We start from the raw sequence: 21,603 nt of genomic DNA on the forward strand, positions 1-21,603 counted from the left end.
TATTTTATTTGTCTACTGGAACTTTGCAATGATCTCTACTGTTTAAGAAATATGATGCTGATTGTATTATTTATTTTCAAATTTGGCTATATGTTAAAATCATATTATTTTTAAACTTCATTAGAGCCTTTGCATAACCATCATTTATTCTATATCATTGCCTTTATAATAAACAACAATATTTCTATACTAAATATGAATTCGAGAAAATATAGGTATAGGCATAACTAAATATATGAACCGAACAGTAGCCGTGCGTGTGTAATAAAACTGGCTTATCCGTTTATCATGTCCTTAACTAGGGACAGGCGCTAATCCCTGACACGCGTTGTTTAATGCATTGACACCTTTTATGGTATGAAATTATTGTGTATTGTAATAAACCTGTTATGAGGAGTTCCTTGAGAAAATATAATAAGTATAGTAATAATTAATTACCTACTGAAATATTCGGGAGGCTATTTTATAAATGATAGAGATACAAGATACATGAATCTTTATTTAAAGTCGAGTACTTTTTATCAAGAAACATTAGCTAAATGAGCTAATTTTTCCGACATGAATGACCTGGAAACAACAACCATCCTCAGTTCAAATTCTCTTTGATGGCACGAATCACTTGACAACTAGCATACAGACGACCAAAGAAAGCAGTTATTACTTTTACAATTGAGGTGAAAACATAAAATTACACAAGAACCCAAGAACAATATTCAAATACAACTAACAGAATTTTTTTTAAGTAACAAATCTCAGCAAATGAGGTTCTGCGAGTTCAACAACAACCAAATGTACATGACTGTGGTGTCTTTGCAACTGCTGTTGAATTTTGTTTTAAGAATGGCTATGTAAATACAAATGTCAAGTTCGTTGTTAGTGTCTATCTGTTTCCTAAAAAGATGAGAAGTCGCGATCGGCAGCGTTTTCTGGTATCCCTAAGACTTTCAAAATAAAAACATTATGTTCATTTGAAATGCTAGATTTCGTCGTTTGTTTAGTTATTTGCGATAATTGAAAATGCAAAAAAAGAGTCCACATGAAATACGTCGGGATAAAAATTAAAAATAGACAATCAGGCAGAAATACATTAGACAACTGGTCGTGGCAGTTCATCTCCTGCAACAAAATCATTAGTTAAAGATGCACTATTACTCCCAAATGATTTATACTACAATTCATGTTGTTGTTTTTGAACTTACCAAACATGATAAATACATATCTCATAATTGGCACCGTGTTGAATTTGAAAGAAAAGTGAAAAAAACACGATATTCCTACCTTATGTTATGATAGTTGACCACTTTAAATCTTTAAGCATTCACCAGTCTTTTAATAGTTTTGCGTACTCAGCTACACGGTTACAATCTTGTTATCAGTTATTTATATTTTGCATAAATATATTATTTAGTAAAAAGTTAAAGGTTTATTACTCAAAATTTATGTTTGTTATGAATGTGTTTGTATCGGTTACAAATACGAGTGTCACTTCAACAAAAAATGTTAGAATTTCTGAAGTACTGAGTTGACTTGCAAAATTGATTTACTTGTATTCATGCATTGTTTACATTTGTATTACTTTTATCATTAGTATACTTATAACTGAATTTAATATAGAAAAATAAAACAACAACAACAACAAAAAAAACAATGTGTTTGTTATTGATGACATTAATTTTAGTACATGTGTATATTTTATGGGTTTTATTATCTTTGCCTTAATTTATTATTTGTTTTATTGATATAAAAAATGAAATAATTATCATCAAATATCTAATGTTTGTTTTCTTAACAACGTTAATCAACTGTAATCTTTTGCAATCCTATTACCTCCCGCGGTCATTCACACCTTCACGATCACGCCCGATACCTACTATAAAATTTTGAAAACAGAGACCGGATGAGACCGGGACCGGGAAATAGTATCGCCCCTTATTGGCTGCGCTCATTTCTATTTATAGCTGGCCGTGGAAATCCAACTTGAAAACGAAAATAGAGAATATGATGTCAGCTTGAAAACTTCTTTTTAATTCAATGTTTTTATTTTTTTAAATTTTATTATAGGTAAGTCACATAGTGAAATACTGTTAATGTAAAATGTTGCGTATTATACCAGTTGATTAAACTGTCCCACTTGATAAATCATCAGCAGGTGGCCACAATAGTCCAAATAATTGTACGTTGACGGATTTTTTTTAGATTTTGATATGGCAAATCCTTTACGGATTGGAGGAATCCCGTATAACACGTCTATTATTTTAGACTAGTAGCCACAATAATGTGCGTACTGGGTATAGTGAACATTTTTAACATTTGGCTATTCATTTTGTTCCCTAAACGCCACAAGTCGACTGATTCATCCCAATGTAAAATATATTCTTCAACTGTAAATCCACCATATTTAACACTACATTGTTAAATGGAACCACCTAAGTTAAACATAAATTATTTTTAGCCAATACCTTGGGCTTTCTCATAAATACACTTGAGTGTTTCATTTGGGACCAATAATACAGTAATCTTACTCCCAGGTTTCATGAAACTCAAATTTAGATTGATCTGTCAACGAAGCATCGCCAATTTTTTAACCATCTGGCAGGTACCTGTTATCTTTCCGCTCAATATACTTAGCCCTGTGATCTGTCATTCTTGGCTAGGAAACCAACAAGTGGGATATGGACGCGTAGTTGTCAAAACAAAAATCGTCAAAGACTTTGAAGCGGCTGTTTATATGACTAATCAGTTGATCACCATGTTGGCTGTCAGATTTAACATATATTATTACAACCCCAAGACTTTTCAACTCCATACTCATTTGTGAAATCAAGTTCAATTCCTTTGTCATTTCAACCCCTAAAAGCGCTAGGACTTTTCAGCCCCCCCCCCCCCCTTCAAAATCAAGATAGAAGCATACAGTTCAAAGAAAATACACAACAAATATACATACTTGAAACAAATGATAATAAAAGAATTCATAAAATATATACTGTACATGGAAAAAAAAAAAACTGTTTATTTACTTAGCTGTTTCGTTAAAAGCTTAGCCATAGATCTACCCTATCCCTGAGGAAATAATTGCACAAAATATCCTGTGCCTCGTTCTGCTCCCACAACTCTTGTACACGTGTGTCTGTGTCTGATGATGAAGGTCGAATTCATCATGCCATCATCCCCACCAGGGCTTCTAAAAACCTGGATCGGTCAAAATGACTAAGTCAGTACAAGTTGTAGAAACTCATGGGTTATTCACACATTCAAAACTACCCCCAATAGGTCATAAAAGTGTCTTAGTTACCATCAGACCAATGCAACCAGCTGCTTTTTCTGCTACGCAGACGCTTGCGATCGGTCCAATCACGTGTATCAGTAGGTCCCAGAAGACACAATTAAACAAACTATGTGTTAATTATGTGCTTGCAGCTATCCTGATTAAGTGTTAAAATCGGTCCATATTTTCATATGGCAATATGCTATGTCGTCGTCGGTCATTACACGATATATCCGTTTGTTGAGTACCAAACTGTTAAATTGAAATTGTAATAAAGAACCATTGCTGGTTAAAAACGGTTTTAAAGATAAATGCATTTGTCATTGTTAATCCGCGAAAGCATTAAAAATCTGAATTAATAAACCTAGTCATATAAAGGATATAAACAGCGACACACTTGATTAACTTCATAGTCTGAAAGCAGAGTGGGCCGCTTACGTCACTTTAATTCGCAGTAATGAAAAAATCGTTGTTGATATCACACTTAAAGCATGAAGCCCCTATTATAAATCTAGATATATATTATTATTCAAGAGTATCAGTTGAACGTTGACCACTGTAGAAGCATTTAGCAAATAAATCATAATAGTGTTTCATTTTTTGTCGTCTGACTGCTTCCGACCGGCCACAGTTAATTACGATCGCAGTCGTTCTTGTTAGAAACGCCACAGAACTCAATGATAATCTCATTTGAATTAAGCTTTTATCAATGACTATCTGAATCGGCTTTGCTGGCTCTAGAGCCCTCTTACAAATTGCAACATTGCAAAAACTTATTGACAGAAAAGACATCGCAAAAATGTGTGACATTCCTATATAATCAGACTTTTGAACAGGTCTTTCTTTTTTTGATGGAGGGGGATGGGGGGGTGCTGAATTTAAGGTTGATTGTCGTCGCCTCTACGGTAACCCTTGGTAGTGACAGAATACAAATTCTTGCAAAAAGAAAGTAACCGTTTTGTTCGAGTGGTTGGAGCACGGGCCGGTTACGACCACCCTACAGTTATCATTTCAACTGACCCCTGAAAGAGCCTGTATTGAAACAACAATAAAACAATATCTTAACATTCTGAGTACATGACCTAATCAAAACGATTATTGATGTTACAACTTGGAAACTGACTAAACCGGATCTCCACAAAACCGGAATCCTCGGTATACTGGACATTTTTCAGAGTCCCGGTTTTTCCCTTCTATTTTCAATGTGAAAAAATCCCTACAAAACCGGAACCCCGGAATTCCGGATAACGGACAAAAAATCGAGAAAATTTGTTAGTTGTCAACGTAATTTTACCTCACAAAACCGGACATTTATTTGTTCAAACATGTCAAAATAATTTTGTGTATTAGGAATTCGCAAATAACGTGTCACTTTGTTTTGACAGCCGGTGCGTCGTTAAATATAACACCTGTGGTGTTGTGTTTACTCGATAATCGATAATGATGATTGCGCTGTGGATTAACTGTCGCGCGATAATCAAACTTGTGAAAAGAAAATTGATTGAAACATTAATTTGTTTGTTGCAGAAAATAAAGAACTAGAAACGGTTATTTAGTGATCATTTTGGAGGGTTGTTTTATCTAAAGATTGCTATGATTGAATCAAATTAGATCGGTGCATTAATTAAACTATTAAACATACTAAACAAGCATTAAATTACGCGAGTTGTTTTATTTCAAGACTTGGAGAAAAGAAAAACGCAGAAATGTTTAATTATGCTTATCACTTTTGCAAGTGCATTAATCACGTCTCAACCACAGTCTAAACGTCGGAGAATTGAACTGTCCCTGGAGGACAAAAGCCTTTAAAGGTTAACTCAGTTAATATTTTGAGTAAACTTACTCCGTACATCAAATCCTCACTAAACCGGAATCCTCACTAAACCGGAAATTTTGCCCAGTCAGGACCTTGTTAGTGAGTTTCCACTGTATATATTATTGCATTCAACCCCATGTTACTTGTGGAGGAATATAAACAAACACACCAAAAAATAAAACACTCTGAAAATCATGAATAACACATAGTGTTTCAAATGCTTTCAAATTACAACTTTCACAAATCTTTTAACACCTAGTGCTGAATGGTTTTAAAATGTGTTGATAGTGCCTGAATTCATTTTCATTTGTAGAGGAATCAGGAATTCAGCATAACATTGTATTGTTTTATGCAATGATTAAAGAACGGAATGAAGGGAGCTTTTCAACACTGGCACTCGCACACCAATCAATGGGCAACACGTGTGACACGTGTCATAAATTCCTAAGGGATTAAGGGGCTTCATAAAACCTTTTGATTTAGGTTATAGATACTTGAAAAAAAACAGTTAATTAATGTTGTAATATTATTTCAAACTATGAACAGTTTGATAAATTCTGTGTATGATTTTCTTCAAAACCAAACAAAAAAATAAATTTATTTCAAACTTATTACCCTACTCCCATTTCAGAAATATTACCATAAATGACTGGTTATAAGACACACTTTTTCCCCTCAGATTTCAATGTAAAAAAATGCCTGCATCTTACAAACAGTAACAAGCTTTTGACATTTTAGTCTGAAATTGGCTCTTCAGAGAAATAAATGGTAAAAAAACTAGTTTGGTTAGATTTATGTAGAAAAGGATGTCACTCATATCATCTCAATTGAGTTTATACAGGTTAAAACGGCAGTTTAAGATCCGTATACGGTGCCATCCAGTTACAAATTGTTAAAAACGTTTTATAACATGAATTTTTTTACAAAGAAACATATTTTGCTTTGTATTAGTATTGCATGGTTTAAAATTACGGGGTACCCAGGCACTAAAATCTTACATTACTGCATTAAGAAGTGAATAATATTAGATGCCAGGGTTTTCACTTTTTTAGTACAACAATGACAGATGCCGTTTAGGGTTACTCTCTTTTGGCTTTTCTCTCCATCTTTGCATTTCACAAAGGCTCGCTTTACCCTGGGCATATTCCGAGAATTGTCATATCCTTAAAGGAACTCTTATCACCTTTTTCTTTTGCTTGGCTACATCTTTAAAACGTCCAATTTTCTCAATTTGGATGCTTTTTGTATTAACCTTCACCGTGGTGTTTCTGCCCATACCGGTTTTCGCACCAATTCTACTTAGTATTCTGTATTTTTTAACTAATAAGTTTTGCAGATTTTTTTTTGTCTTGATTGGAGCTTTACGTGATGATAAACTGATCTCTTCACAGATAGCAATCGCAAACAGCTTTTGATCAAGGGGTACTGTGATTTTTTGTCTTGGAAAGAGCAAATTTTTGTGTTTATATCTGCAAACCAATGATAAAAGATTGCTGATAAAAGATCCGATCGCAGATTTGAATTTTTCCGTTCAAAAATTAATGTTTTATTGCTTAAAGTTAAACTGTTACTAACAGTTTAAGAAAAATGCATAAAAATTATTTTTTGAAGTTGAATATAAAAATCTGTGATCTTATTTTTTGTCAGCAGTCTTATGTAGCTGGTTTCAATGGTTTATCGCGAAAATTGGCTCGTTCCAATCCAAAAAATAACAAAGTTGTAAAATGTTCAATCTGTGAGAGTGCAGCTTTAAGGCCTTCATATTATTCTTGGTTTTGTTCAGCTCTTTTGAGATTCACATTCTTGGGCCATTTGCTCTTTGTGGAAAGTTCTTCTTACCAATATTCACTTATGGTTGTAAACTGCCTGCAACCATCTATTGTGTTGTATGGATTGTAAAAGATTCTTGACTTGAGCTGACTCTGTTTCAGGAGTCCAAATCTATTGAATTACTTGTCATAAGTGACACTCTATAGATAGTTGTAATAATAATTTAAATGAGCAGTGTATATTTGTTGCATTTCAAACTGACTGTGACTGATTTGAACCAGGGCGCAACACTTACGGTAACCCGATGACCCAAGACACCCAATTTTCTGACAAGATTACCACAGCCAATTTGCTAGGGAACCCGCCGGGTCACTAGATAAAAACAATTCTTTGCGATGTGAATTATGTCATTAATATTTCATGATGTGGCAATTTGTAAGCGGTGCTCCAGAGCCATTTCCCACATAGAAATAAAAGCTTGGTGAGGAAAGGCTTTAAAAAGACTGAAAGACTATAGACAGATTCTTAGTTTATTTTAAAACAATAAATTATTTAGTTGTTTTTTTGCCAAATTTTATTTTAAAACAATAAATTATTTAGTTGTTTTTTTGCCAAATTTTGCAGGATACCCTGTTTTTTTAACGGGTCACCAATTTTTGGGAGTTGTGGGTCACCTGATAAAAATATTAGTGTCCCGCCCTGTGGAAGTAATAGTTAAGGTGAAAGAATCTAAGTGATGTATGTAGTCCATTGCAGGATCATACTTTGACACTTGTTTCTAAATCAGTTTGTCAGGAGGTGTATTAAAAGAAAAATAATGATTCAGTTCATAATGCATTTTTCAGAACATTCATAAATAGCTGCCTGTGGACGTGGAAGAGGTCTCCTACTGTTCATTACAATGAGTGGGGACAGTATAGCTAGGTGCCTAGAGATGGTGATAGGAGGAGCTGGTGATGACCAACTCACCAGTAGCTGTATTTGCTCAATTACTCCGAGGTAAAACCAACATATTCACTGTATCATAACAATTATGTTTATATATATATTTAGGATCTGTTATAAGTAGACATATAATACATTTTAATTCAGGAAATCTGTTTGTAAGCGAGACTATGGTGAGCTTACTAACATATTTCCTGGACATGTTAAATAAAATTGTGTATAACACATATATTATGATGAATAACAGATTGTTTTCATCACAGACTTTTTTGCTTTAAAAAAAACAAAACAAGAAAGACTTACCTGTTTCACCCGTGCTGATGATGATTGAAAGCCACAAACTGACAAAGCAATGCCATTTCCCCTGCTACATGCATTGCAGAAATGGAGTACTCAAAAAAACTTAAGACAAAATATGTATATCTGACCTTTTAATTCCATTAAGAATGAATACTGAGATGATGTCTGGTGGAATCAAAACATGAACAAAATAATTTTAATGAAACTTGCTTTCTTTTTATTCGCCTGATCATACAACGTGGCATATTATAGTTTTATCTCTGGCGTAAAGGCAGGCAGACAGGGGGGCTTGCATGCGGCGTCCAGTATGTTGTCAGATCAATAACTTAAGAAGGCTTTATCACTCCAGAGTTATGACCCATGAATTGACGAAAACTTTATTAACAGTGTCTGCTTTCAAATTTGGCTTAACCTACAAGTACTTATCACCAAACTTGGTGTCCGAAAAAGAGGACACATCACATGTTTGATGACATCATATTTATGTGATATGTTTATGACGTCTTTTCCTGTTTGAGCAATAGTAAGTAGATATTAAGCAAAATCTTATTTCATTAAGAAAGGGCTGAGCGCGTGGAGAATCAACTTAGAATGTAACCTATTTTTTTATTGGCCAATACGCATTGAATTCAAAATATTGATTCAGTGTGTAACCATACTGTGAAAGTAATTCTTGAACAGGATGGCAAAAAAGATATTGAGTTTAATTTAATTATTTTAACAACAGTTCAACTTTGAAGGATTGATATCTTCCACATCCTTCCAGTATATATTTTGTTTATAGTGATTCTAATATGAAAAAATAATGTTCATGCAATGCTCACTAAGACTGCAGTATACAAAATGTTTGATCATTTCCTTATTGGTACTATACTGTTTGACAATTAATTATCATGTATTTGAAATAACAAATCATCAGTTGCTATTATTTTTCCAGTTTGTTGTTATACTGTAGATTCATTTTTTAATGAAAACTAAAAACCAATGCCATCAACATTTGCAAATGTATATTAAGAAACAAATGTATTATTTAAACAAAACAAAACAATTTTAATATTTTTAATGTATTATTTTGTTTTCAAGGGCTAAAAGAGAACTCACAAATAAATTTATTTTGAAAGAATGTAAACATGAAACTGCACATCATGTTTTGAAAGGGAAGTAACTATATAATGGACAGGAATAATACATTTCCAAATATGGTAACACTTTTGAATAGGCTGAGCTCAAAAAGCCGGCTGAAGGCTGATGAGCTGTTTCATTTGCTGAAAATGAAATTGTAATTTAAATACGGGCAAAACTCATTGGCTCGATATCGCTTAAGTCTGGATATCCTCTTTGGCCTGGACAGGTTTAAAAGGGCTGATTTTTTTATGCCCCCCTTCAAAGAAAAGTAGATGACCCCTATTGATTTTGGGGTTCATCTGGCCAAAGGTCAAGGTCACATGACTTTGAATGATGAAAAGTTGTCCAAGTGATAACTCGACAATGCCTTCACCCATGGCCCTCAAACTTGACTTGGAGGTTCGGCCTGACCAGTAGATGACCCCTTTTAATTTAAGGGGTGATCAGTTCAAGGTCACAGTGACCTTGAACGCAATAAGCTTGTCTGTGTGATAACTTGACACTGCCTGCACCCATGGCCCTAAAACTTGACGTGGAGGTCCATGCATATTTCGATCAGTTGTCCAAACAATCCTGACAACATGGCGCTCAAGGGGGGCATAATGTTTGACCAACAACTCTTGTTATTATCAAATTTAAACAGTTTGGGCAAACATGGCATCACTTTAATTTTTGTCTTTAAAATTGGCACGAGTATAAATTTAAATTTTTTTTATAACATGTATAAATCATATAAAATTCAATCAGACGGCTCGATATCTTGAGGGTCAATATTTCTCCAAGCTCGATGTCATCTTTGCGGTCCCTAGTAAGAATTTTACACCTTGATTTGTTTGCTTGGCATCATTTAACACAAGGGGCTAATCGATTAGATTTGCTTGACTGGTATCATAATTATTATCAAATTTACACAGTTTTGGCAAACATGGCATCACTTTAATTTTTGTCTTTAATATTGGCACGAGTACAAAATTTTAATGTTTAATTTTTTTATAACATGTATGAATCATAATGCATTTTGATAAGGCATCATTCACATAAAAAAATTGCTCTGAATGTTTCTCCAATACATAAAAATGTAAAATACTGAGCAATTTAGAAAAGGACCCGGTACAACATAAGCTATGCATATGTGTTCCTCACTGTATAAAGATAGCTTGTTTATTGTTTTTGCATAGATGTTTTTATATTGTTATTTCTATTGCATAAATAAAAATAAATAAAAAATCAAATGATATTTTCATAGTATAGAATGCGTAATGTTGCAAAACTGTACGATGTGTATATGGTAAATGTCCAATAAATGCTCTTCTCTTGCAGAGCTAACATAGCAAATAACAAACAAGGTCAACAATACTTTAACATATCAAAGAAAAGTACACATTCAGTAAGAAATCCCACTTGGCTCGATATTCTCAAGGCTCAAAGTATTTTGGCTGGTCCCTGGAATATTGAGCGGGTTTCGACTGTACAGGAAGTGAGGAAGAATGTGTTACATGAAATCAAGGAAATCACATTTCACTTGTATGATTTAAATGGAAAATGAACTACTTTACCACGTGATAAATTGCTTCATAAATGCTACCTGGGAAGGCAGTATTTTGCTTTGAAAGAAGGCTTTAAACAAAGTTAACTTCACTATCTCTCCATCATTTTAAATGAAACATAGCGCTGACTACGCCCCTTACGGAGCCCTGTCTTTGGTCTTTTACCCGCAGTTTTATTGAGAGTTTAGTTTCTTAAAACACTTCGACAAACCTGGCGTGGCACTGTCAAAACATTTTGGTTTGTCGAAGTGTTTGATGAAACTAATCACCTTATCAAACTTAGACTGCCCTTTGTTTGATTGAAAATGGTTTAGTAAAAGAATAGTTATCTTTGATTTTAGTCTGTATTTTAAGCAAAATGTCACCTTCCGACGCATATATGACGTAATTTATCTTGTGGTATACACACTGCTATTACTTGCTGGTATCGCCATATAATACATGTGTAAAACAGAAAAATATATATATATTTATCTATTAATGATCTGGGTATCTTTATACACATTGCAGAACACTGTTGTAAGCGGATTTTACTGAACACAGATTGTCCATCCATTCGTCTGTCTATAGACACAATCCTTTGCGAGCTTCATCTGCAAAATCCATGGCCGAATTAAATGAAACTTTAGAAGTGTTTGGTACCAAGCAAAGGGGTGTATGCTGTATTTTTTTAAAGAGTTACGGGCCTTTCCTGTTTTTTTTGTTCAATATCTGACTCATGCTGGATTTTTTTTACGGGTGTTTGTCACTTTGTTCTTTTTTTCTTTTTACATTTTTAGCTCGGCTATTCGAAAAATAGGGAGGCTTTTCTACGTGCCCCAGTGTCTGTGTCAGTGTTAGCTGTAGTAAAAGTTTTAGGGCAAGTTGGCACTTATAACTCCAATACCTTATTTTTTCAATTCACTTAAACCTTTACACGACTGTTCAGGACCATCACACTATGAGGGTAAATAACTCCATATTATACTAAATACAAATTATGGCGTTATGATTGGCTTAGGAACTTATGTGAAAGTCTTAGGGCACATTGTGTCAGGTTAAAACTTAGGGTAAGTTGGCATTTTTACTAATTACTTCTGTACCCTTCATTTAGTGGACTTCATACTTCATACAATTTTTGACAGGCATCTTACAGTTAGTTTAGAAAACACCATGTTATCTTAAATATAAATTATGACCCTTGATTGTCTTAGAAATTAAGGCAAAAATTTTAGGGCACATTGTGTCCTGTTTAAGTTTTATGGCAAGTTGAGATTTTCACTAATTACTTCTTTGCCCTTCATTCAATTGGCTTAATACTTCACACAGTTGTATATAGCCATTACACAATCAAGTTACATAGCTCCATATTATCCTAAACAAAATATGGCCCTTGATCAACTTAAAAAGTTTGGGTTAAAGTTTTTGGGCAACTGCTCAATTAATGGCCTTCAAACATAACACAGGAGCCATCACACAAATTAGGTAACATAACTCCATATTAACCCTGAATACAAATGATGGCCCTTGACAGGCACATTTTTTGCTAGACTATTCGAAGAATAAGGAGAGCTATATTACTCACCCTGTTGTTGGCGTCAGCGGCGTCGGCGTCACACCTTGGTTAAGGTTTTGCATGTAAGCCCTAGATAACTGTTTGGTACTGAATAACTTTGGTTAGGGTGGACATATTGTGGAAGAGCTTATGGAGGATTTCCGTGGGATTGCATTTGGGGCCCCTAGGGTCAAGGTCAAGGTCACTGTTACTACAAATAGAAAACCCCCCAGTTAAAACAAAATCTCACAACAAAGGCTGAGGTTCTTCTGTGAATCATTAAAAACCTGTATTCATATATAAGACTAAGCAGCATATAGTCGCTTGTATTTGGGTCAGTTTATCCCAAATTTATTGGGAATCCAGCTGATTTTAAGAGTCTATTATACGTTTAAATATATAACTGTATGGATCTTTATATTTCAAATTCACATTTTCGTAAAATTGATTAATTACAGAGTTTGAAAGCTGAAAAGCGTCGCTTATATCATTTTAAGGAAATCGTTGTCGATATCAAACTTATAGAAGACCTGATTTAGATTAATTAAAGATTTACAGTTGAATGTTGATCCACTGTAGTAGCATTATGCAAATAAATTATAACACTGTTTCACTTTTTGTCGTCTGACCACTTTTCGCCGGTCGCAATTAACTACGATCGCAGTGTTCCTTGATAGGACTGCCGCAGAATTTGATGAGATCTCATTCAGGAATAATTTTGTATCAATTACCATATAAATCAGTTATGATAGCTCTAAAGCAATGGTTACAAATTGGCGCTTCGCGAAAATGTGTGAAATAATTTTTCGGACATTTCTAGGAAATTTTTTGGGGATAGCGGTGGGGGGAGGGGGATTTTTTTTTTGGGGGGGGGGTCGATGTCCTCGGGTCTGGACCGGTTGAGTCTCCAAACTTTTAGAAGCCCTGCTAAAGGGATTGCAATGAAACTTCAAATATAGATAGATGGCAATGAGAGGAAGTGTAGTTCACAAAAACCATAATCCTGTCCTGCATAATTTTGGATATATTTTTGCTTTACCTGATATTTTAGAGAATGTGTTCTTGTCTAGGCCGTTTCTTGGAAAATTCTACAGAGATTGAAATGCAGATATATGGCAACAAAAGAAAGTGTAGAACCTAAGAATGATTTTAGTTATCTCCCCTGAAACTCTCTTTAATCTGATAGTTTTTGAAAGAGAGATTGTCCAGGCCATATTTTGGAAGGTTACTAAGGGGATTGAAATGAAACTTATTGAATTATAGATAGATGGCAATGAGAGGAAGTGCAGTGCATAACAACCATAATCCTGTCCTGCATTGTTTTATTTTTTCTCCCCTTTGCCATCTCTTACCCTGATATTTTTCAATAAGGGGTGCTTGTCTGACAAGTATTCAGATATTGAAATGAAACTTGCAAAGTAAATACAGTCGAAATCCACTATGTCAAAGTCGGGACAAATGGCAATTACTCTGTAAATGGCTTAAATAAGCGTTATGGTTCTTGTTTGAGTTATGCTCCTGATTATAAAAAGTAACAAAGGGCAATAACTGTAACAAACTAAAAGTTATGGTTCTTAAATAGAGAGTATAATTTTTCTAGTGTTGTTTTTCTTGAATGTCTTTAAGTTTAAATAGCTGCTTAAATTACATATTTGAGTAAATCACCATTTTCATGACCACGCCTGTTGTTGTTTCAGAAATTGCTCATGCAGATATAATCAAGATCTCAACTCCATGTACAGAGGATTAGATGTACATATTGCCGGGTCCAAGACTCTAGTTTGCCATCTTAGAACTTCATCTCATCCACCATTGAAATCCAAGATTTCTGAAAAGACTAGGTAACTTACATTAATGTTAATGCTATAACTTTTTATGTTTCCCTTGACTGGCTTTAGTTGGTTTTGAAATATAGTCGGATCTTGCATGCAGTTTAATATTAAATTCTGAATTGAGTATTTTACAGCCAAATATGCCCTTTTTACTTCTGGCCCCTCTTGTCAGCATTTTACCTGTAGACGGACAATTTTGCAAGATTTGATGGGGAAAAAAAGTAAAAAAAGCAGAATAAATAGCATTTCAGCTTTCTAGATTACATAATTGTTAGACAAAAGTCCAACATTTAACATGATTGCAAAATTTTATATAAAATTTAACTGGACATATGCTGTATAAGGTCAAACTATACAGGAAAGTCATATTTGGGGGTATTTTTTGAAGTGGTCAATGTTTTATGCAATTTGATGTAATTTATAAGAGGAATAATATCCATGGCAACTGTGATCCTTATTCTGTTCATAGAAATTGCCATATTCAAACATAACATTTATAATAAATTAGCAATTTATGGCAGCCATTTAATTCTTGAATGCCATCTTTAATTTCTTTGTTTGCGCGCAATTTATGCTGCCAGTTCCATGAACTACAGACTCTGCCTTGTTATACTTTTAATCACCTCCTTATATAAGCCACATCTGGGCTGATATGTCACTTCAATAATAAGTTGTTTACCTGAAGACTATGATGTATTTTAGCATACGCTAACTGTGCGAATGGAACATTTCGGAGTCTGCTTGTATGTAAAGGTGTTGTTAATTTATATTAATTCACCCTTGCTAGTTTTGTTGTGGCGGTTTATATTTATTCATTGAAAGGTGCATGTATATCTAATTATTTACTTATAAGTTATTTTAACACCCTGTTGTTTGCCTTTAGAAACATATTCATATCCTGACAAAGGCACATAAAATGTTCACGTCACATTTTTAGTTTGATTTTGTTATTAGTTGTAACGTTTATGTGTTTGTTTTTCGTACCATGTATATATATATGTCAGTTTGGTTCAAGTTCTTGTGCATGTCTTACGTTGGCTAAGGTTAATTATATTAATGGTATAAGTTCTTGCAATGTTAGATTTAGAACCAATATAAACTATATACTCCCCAGGTTGAGTGCTGTATACACAGTTTTGATTGAATCATAAATGTCTTTTGTGAACATTTTCAGATATTTCCGCGAATCATTGGTTGGATAGGTATTAATCATTGTTACATGGTTGTCGTAGCCTCTCACGAAATGCTGCATGAAAAGTTGATGTTGATTTCGTTCACTTTGCTTCTTTTCTTCGATATTCTGATACAATATGTTTGAAATATTATTTACATATTTATTATGTATTTCTTATTGAACACCACTGGTCTTACTGTATTTGTATCCATAACTTCATGTCCAATTAAATTCTAATTAAATCCTGTTTGTATGTACTGATCATTTTTCACACAGAATTGCTATAAATATGCGAAATGCATGTTGAAGATACACTCCATGCCTGCATGTGAAATGCCAACATCTTCTGTGGCTGATTTGTTTCATCAATAGTATTTGGTATCCTAAGAATATTGTTGGGTTGCAAATAATAACTTTTTTCATGTTAGGTACTAACTGTTTTTTGGTTTAAATTTTGAAAAGTGTTAAATATTCTGAATTTCTTGTTAGTGTTTTAATGTCTTTTTTATCGCTTTTTACAGGCACATAATACATCATTATTGTATTCATTTCAATGACAAAGCCGGGTATAGCCGAGCGCGCTGTCCTACGACAGCTCTTGTTTCTATTTCATTGTGCCAAAAACATTACGTAGAGCAGACTTCCCTGACTACTTTAGACAGAGTAACTAGTAAGACTTAAAATAGCCTTTCAGTTCAGCAGGGTTCTCAATAAGATTCGGGTGAACAGTCTAAAATAGTAAAGTAACCGAAGAGTTACTACTTATTTTACTTAAAATTTATTGATTTTTCCAAATTTAAACCGGCCCAATTGCCATTTGACCCGTCACTTTTGGCCGGCAGCTGGTTCTTATTGAGAACACTAGTTCAGGGTCATGTATGATTGGGTTATAGCAAAGCTATTTGGTGTATCTGTTGTGGTTTATATGCTTTAACTTTATAGCAAAACATTTTGAATGGTCCTTGTAGTACCACTGTGGACTTACCCAGTAGTTTTGTATCTAAAGATTAATATTTTCTGCATGTACTCATTAGTTTTAGCAGTCAGCCATTTTCTCCTTAATATGCCTGGACTGTAACATCTGGTTTTCTATTATGTGTTGCATATTTCTTTACAGGAATTGTTTTAGATGATAACTTTAGCCTTAGGCTCATTGTTAAATTTATAATGACATACATTTAAACACTGTTAATCCGAAGTCGTCAAGACCCAGATAAAAACTTCAAAATAACGATATTTCGGATGAACAATTATTAGAAAATTACATGACAATGACAGCGTTCATGAATTATTGGTGACGTAAAATACTGAGTTGTGAAGATTGCAATGTTGGCTACATGTTACCAACATGTTGCATCGTTTAATATACATGCAGTTATTTTTTTAGTTAAGATGTTATTTCTCGCTGGACTTTGTTTTCATACTTCTCCTGATAAGTTTTTGAATTGTGGCACTGCCTAACACTAGTGATGGACTATAATCGAAAAATGGTTGGTTGGGCCTGAAATCAGCAACAATCGATTGTATTTGATCATAATTGATCACCAATTCAACAGGCAAGTTCTTATTATTCTTTTCTTTTTTTTCTTTTTCATTTGTGTTTGCTTAATTTCTACCAAGTGTTCAGATGTTATTGCTAACAATATGGCCCAAAGCAACAACAACACTTAATAACTTAAAACATACACATAACATAAGCATTGTTTGGGATCATAAGTTATTGTACAAGATTAAAACTTCAATGATAGGGTACTGTCAGAAACCGATTGTACTATTGATAACCGTTTACTTGAGTGGAACCGATCATCGATGGTCAAACCAGAACCGATTTCCAACACTACTTAAGACCCTTCCCTTTCACTTCTGATCCAGTTATCCTCCTGGTTGGGTTACCGGGCCCTACTCCAGATTGGTCGGCGAGCTTTGAGACAGTTCAAATGCTGTTCAGATTGAGTAAATCTGAGCCATTATATACACTCTACACCCCCCAAAATAAATTGCTTATTATCTCACATCGATGTTTGTTACATAAGCATGCTCAATGTTTTCTTTTAACAACCCTTAAATGTGCTTCATTATCACCTCAAATTGATGCCTGCGTGCTATTGCTGTATGTTGTGAAAACTATGAGATCAAGAGTATAAAACAATGATTGATAAATAGGTATGAAATACTGATTCAGGACCTTAACTTCATAATAGCGATAATTTCCAAATAGCGATTTGGGATTATTGATGAACATCTTAATTTAATACAAAAGAAGTAATATCGAGAACGAAAAATAAATTCTAAATATCGATGATTTCGGAAAAACGTATTCAGATTAACGGTGTTAAAATGTATTGACCAATATTTGTAATTGTTATTTTCAGTACGTTCTTATTTCAATGCCGAATACTTCACATTTGTTCATATTTAGTGTTGTAGCTTTATTATAGAATATTAAATATTCCTGACTCTTTATCTTGTGGAATACATGACTGTACATGCACATGTTACCGAGGACCTCAATGCCATAAGGTGATACGCCATTATTTTTACAAAGTAATCTGGGGTTCAGAAACCTTTATTTTTCAACTGAGAAAGACATTGGGTTTCATAAGTTGTGGTTATAGTTACTCAGACCTTGAAGAGATGATGTAGTCATGAGGAGAGGAAAATAAAACAATTGTTAACTTGTAACAGTTTACCTTTAGATTTGTTAAAGTTCAAAATGAAAGTATCTTTTATATACATGTATTAACAGTAATGGTGAAACAATCAGCATTCTTTTTTTCTTTTTTAGCTTGACTTTCAGAAGAATTAAAGAAGAGCTATACCACTCACTGTGGTATCAATGTCGCCGTCAGCTTCAGCATCACACCTTTGTTATGGTTTTGAATGGGTGGACACAGCTATTTTTAGAGAATCAGTTTAGTGAGACCCTTTGTCCAGAACAAGTCATTGTGGAAGACATGTTCAAGTCATTATCTCAGCAAATGCATCATATATTGCATTAAAACTTTTGATATGTGTTCCCAACTATCTAACCTTCTTAGTTAGTGAAGTTCAATATCTCAGCAACCACTTCATGTATTGCATTTTAGACTAAACACAATGGTAGGCAACCATCCAACTTGCTTGAATATCTAAGTTAGATAACTCTATTTCTCATAAAATGCATACTATGCCCCTTTATTTTAAAATTTGTTTTAAAAATTTCGGTTAAAGTTTTGCATGTAATCTAGTTTAAGGTAATATCTCAGAAAAAAAACATCATATTTTGCATTAAAGCTTTAAAGACATGTGTTCCCTGACTTTCAAACTTACAAAATAACTAAATTTCAATTCATCTACCCAAATTATTGCCCTTTGTTATTTGACTTATAAATTTTGGTTAAGGTTTTGCATATAACCACATTTAAGTCAATATCTCGGCAAAAACTTCATATATTGCATAGAGATTTTACACAACAGCACTCAACCAACCAACCTATTTGAATAACCAAGTTACATTTATTTTGCATTTAATGCTAAATATGTTTCTTTATATTCAACTTAGAAATTCATGTAAAGGTTTTGTATGTACCCACATGTAAGTCAATATCTCAGCAAATACATCATGTATTGCATTTAAATTTTGTAGAGGGGCTTTGAATTATCCAACCTACTAAAGTTAAATCTTAAGTAATTAAGTTACATTATAAGAATCTTCCATGGCCGAGAGTCTAAGTTCATCCCGACCCTACGAGCGTAGGGTGTTTTGCGGAAATGAGGTTTACCAAAAACATCGAATATTCGAATACCAATTTTGACATTTGAATACCAAACGTTTGATCGAATATTCGTTTGCATCCCTAGTGTTAACTGATCAATCAGCGGTGTTCCATTTAGTTTGAGTGTTAATCGATTAGTTAGCGCAAAATGTAACATCAGATATCTTCAAACTGAGAAAACAGTATGTGTGATATTTGAAATTGAAGGTGAAATATTTGTATTAATTTAAATCAAAGAATGTATATTTAATAAGTTTGCCGACTGATCTTTTAATTAATTTGATTATTTTCACCTTCAATGAAGAAAATCTTGTAAGAAAACAAAAGCTGAGCAACAGTTGATGTTCCCAAAGACTGGCCATTCGTCTTTAAAATATTGAAGCGAAAAGCTTAAGATTAAGGTCCTTTAGCTTCTTATTTCTCAAACAAGATATGAACAGAAGTTAGCAACCTTCAACGGATGTCGGCTCCAACATTTCCGTTGACGCCATCCAAGCAAGGGACAACTGGGGCAGACAACAGCTGAAAGCAGAAATTTTCTAATTTACTCCCTGAACACTTTCCTAATATGATTTCCATGGAAGGTCCTCACATAGAGCAATATGATACATAAATAAAATTGCACCATCGGTGAGTGAAATACTAAAAAAAACACCCGTTCAGTCCGACCTCCCTTAAAGAAATCCTGGGGGAAAACTACTTGCATATGATGCCAGTTTTGGTCCTTTATTATTTGACTTAAAAATTCTGGTTAAGGTTTTGCATGTAAGCAGATTTAAGTCAATTACTCAGCAACTACTTACTGTATTGCATTGAAACTTTATACAATCAAGTATGATAATTCTTTCTCGCAAATGATTCATATTTTTCCCCATTATTATTATAATTCTGGTTAGGGTTTTGCATGTAAGCAGATTTAAGTCAATAACTCAGGAAGAACTTGATGTATTGCATTGAAACTTTATACAATCAAGTATGATAATCTGTCTCACAAATAATAAAAAAAAAAATATTATTTAAATTCAGCTTAATGTTTTGCATGTAATCAAATTTTACATTGATGGATGTATGTTTCACAAAAGCTTAAAAGCGGCGGAATAGTCATATAAGTGCCCTGTCTCTCGAGACAGCTCTTGTTTCAAATTAATGTCCAATTTTATAAGATGATTATTTGTTAGTGAAAAAAATGTACAAATGCACATTGCCAGTGAAGACAATAGAATGAGACTGATTGTAAACTCTATTGAGCACAAATAGATGACAATTGTTGGACCTTAATGTAAATGATGTTGGCTTCCTTGTACCATAAATGACTGGTTATTAGACGATAGTGGTTATAAGAAGCAGGCCAAAATCTGTGAAAAACTTGAGAAAAAAACTTTAAATCTATGTTATGGGTAATAGGACGCATTGAAAAAATGTTAAAATTATCTGCCACCATGGGGCAACCATATTTGTTGACAGTGACAATGGCAATGGTTATTTTAAACCATGCAATACTAATACAAAGCAAAATATTCTTTCTGATGGTGTATCGTAAACAAACTGTCAAGAATGAAAAGTTTTGTAAAGCAAAAACCTTATGCACCAGTCATTTGTAACCACGCCCCCCCCCCCAGGTCCGGGGAATAGCGGGGACTTTGACTTTCGGTTCAGCCAAGCCCAGGCAAAATCTCCGCCCTGCAGGGAGGATGTGCTGGTAAAACCCCCGCCAAATGCCCCGGCACCCAAGGGACCCTAGATAATGCCAATTACCCGCTATATTTACCCCGCTACACTGCAGGGCCACCTGGAAGGTGAAAACACGGCCCATTTCCACAGCTATCCCCGGTATACCCCAGGACCTGGGGGGGCCGTGGTTACAATTGACTGGTGCATTATATTGTATGTGTTTATTCTCAAAATGTCAATACCTGTGGCAAATTGTGAATTATCGCAACAGTTTATACTATTGGTATGTTTAACTGCTTAAAGGCAATGCAAGTTTTTCACACCTTATCATACCACTTACAAAAATATTTCGACAGTGCACAGCTATGCTTTTTTATAATATGCATGTTAAATTATTGTTTTATACAAAATAAAATGGAATAATTTTATTTATACAATAATGAAAAATTAAACAAATAACATTTTACGATACACCGTATCCCGATATTCAACTGCCATTTTTTTCATCATTTATATCTCTGAAGAGCACTTTTGGCCTGAAATCGACCTCAGAAAAAAAAGCTTGTTACTGTTTGTAAGACGCAGTCAATTTTGCATCGAAATCTGAGGGAAAATAGTGCGTCTTATAACCAGTCATTTACGGTAATAGTGTTTACTTATGATTATAGTATTTTTAGTTTGTTTTCGAAATAGTTTTTAAATGATCAATTTAAGAGTGTCATTGCATAATAATCAATCATGATGAGTTTAATATATTTCCATTTTTCAGCAGTAAATCCAAGACAAATGGCTGTGATAATAAAACCTGTGATAGAGACAAGCCAGTATTCCAAGAAGGTTTAACAGTAAGTAAATGATACTGTTGAGGG

The 21,603-nt window shown here is 33.9% G+C and overlaps 1 protein-coding gene across 5 annotated transcripts in view; it reads left to right on the forward strand.

Moving 5' to 3' along the window:
* The first annotated feature begins 1,965 nt into the window (after positions 1–1,965).
* Positions 1,966–21,603, forward strand: part of LOC128208763 (uncharacterized) — a 77,173-nt gene continuing 57,535 nt past the window's right edge. Inside the window, exons 1-4 of one of the 5 annotated variants that reach the window (XM_052912338.1) lie at positions 1,966–2,061; positions 7,697–7,850; positions 14,000–14,143; positions 21,504–21,579. In XM_052912338.1, the coding sequence (XP_052768298.1) occupies positions 7,753–7,850; positions 14,000–14,143; positions 21,504–21,579 (318 nt within the window). In that variant the 5' untranslated portion in view covers positions 1,966–2,061; positions 7,697–7,752. Of the gene's footprint in view, positions 2,062–7,696; positions 7,851–13,999; positions 14,144–14,839; positions 14,878–15,308; positions 15,337–21,503; positions 21,580–21,603 lie in introns of those variants that run through there. The other 4 variants (XM_052912339.1, XM_052912341.1, XM_052912342.1 and 1 more) reach the window with 4 other exon arrangements.

Source organism: Mya arenaria, chromosome 11, assembly GCF_026914265.1.
Source record: "Mya arenaria isolate MELC-2E11 chromosome 11, ASM2691426v1".
Taxonomy (NCBI): Eukaryota; Metazoa; Mollusca; class Bivalvia; order Myida; family Myidae; genus Mya; species Mya arenaria.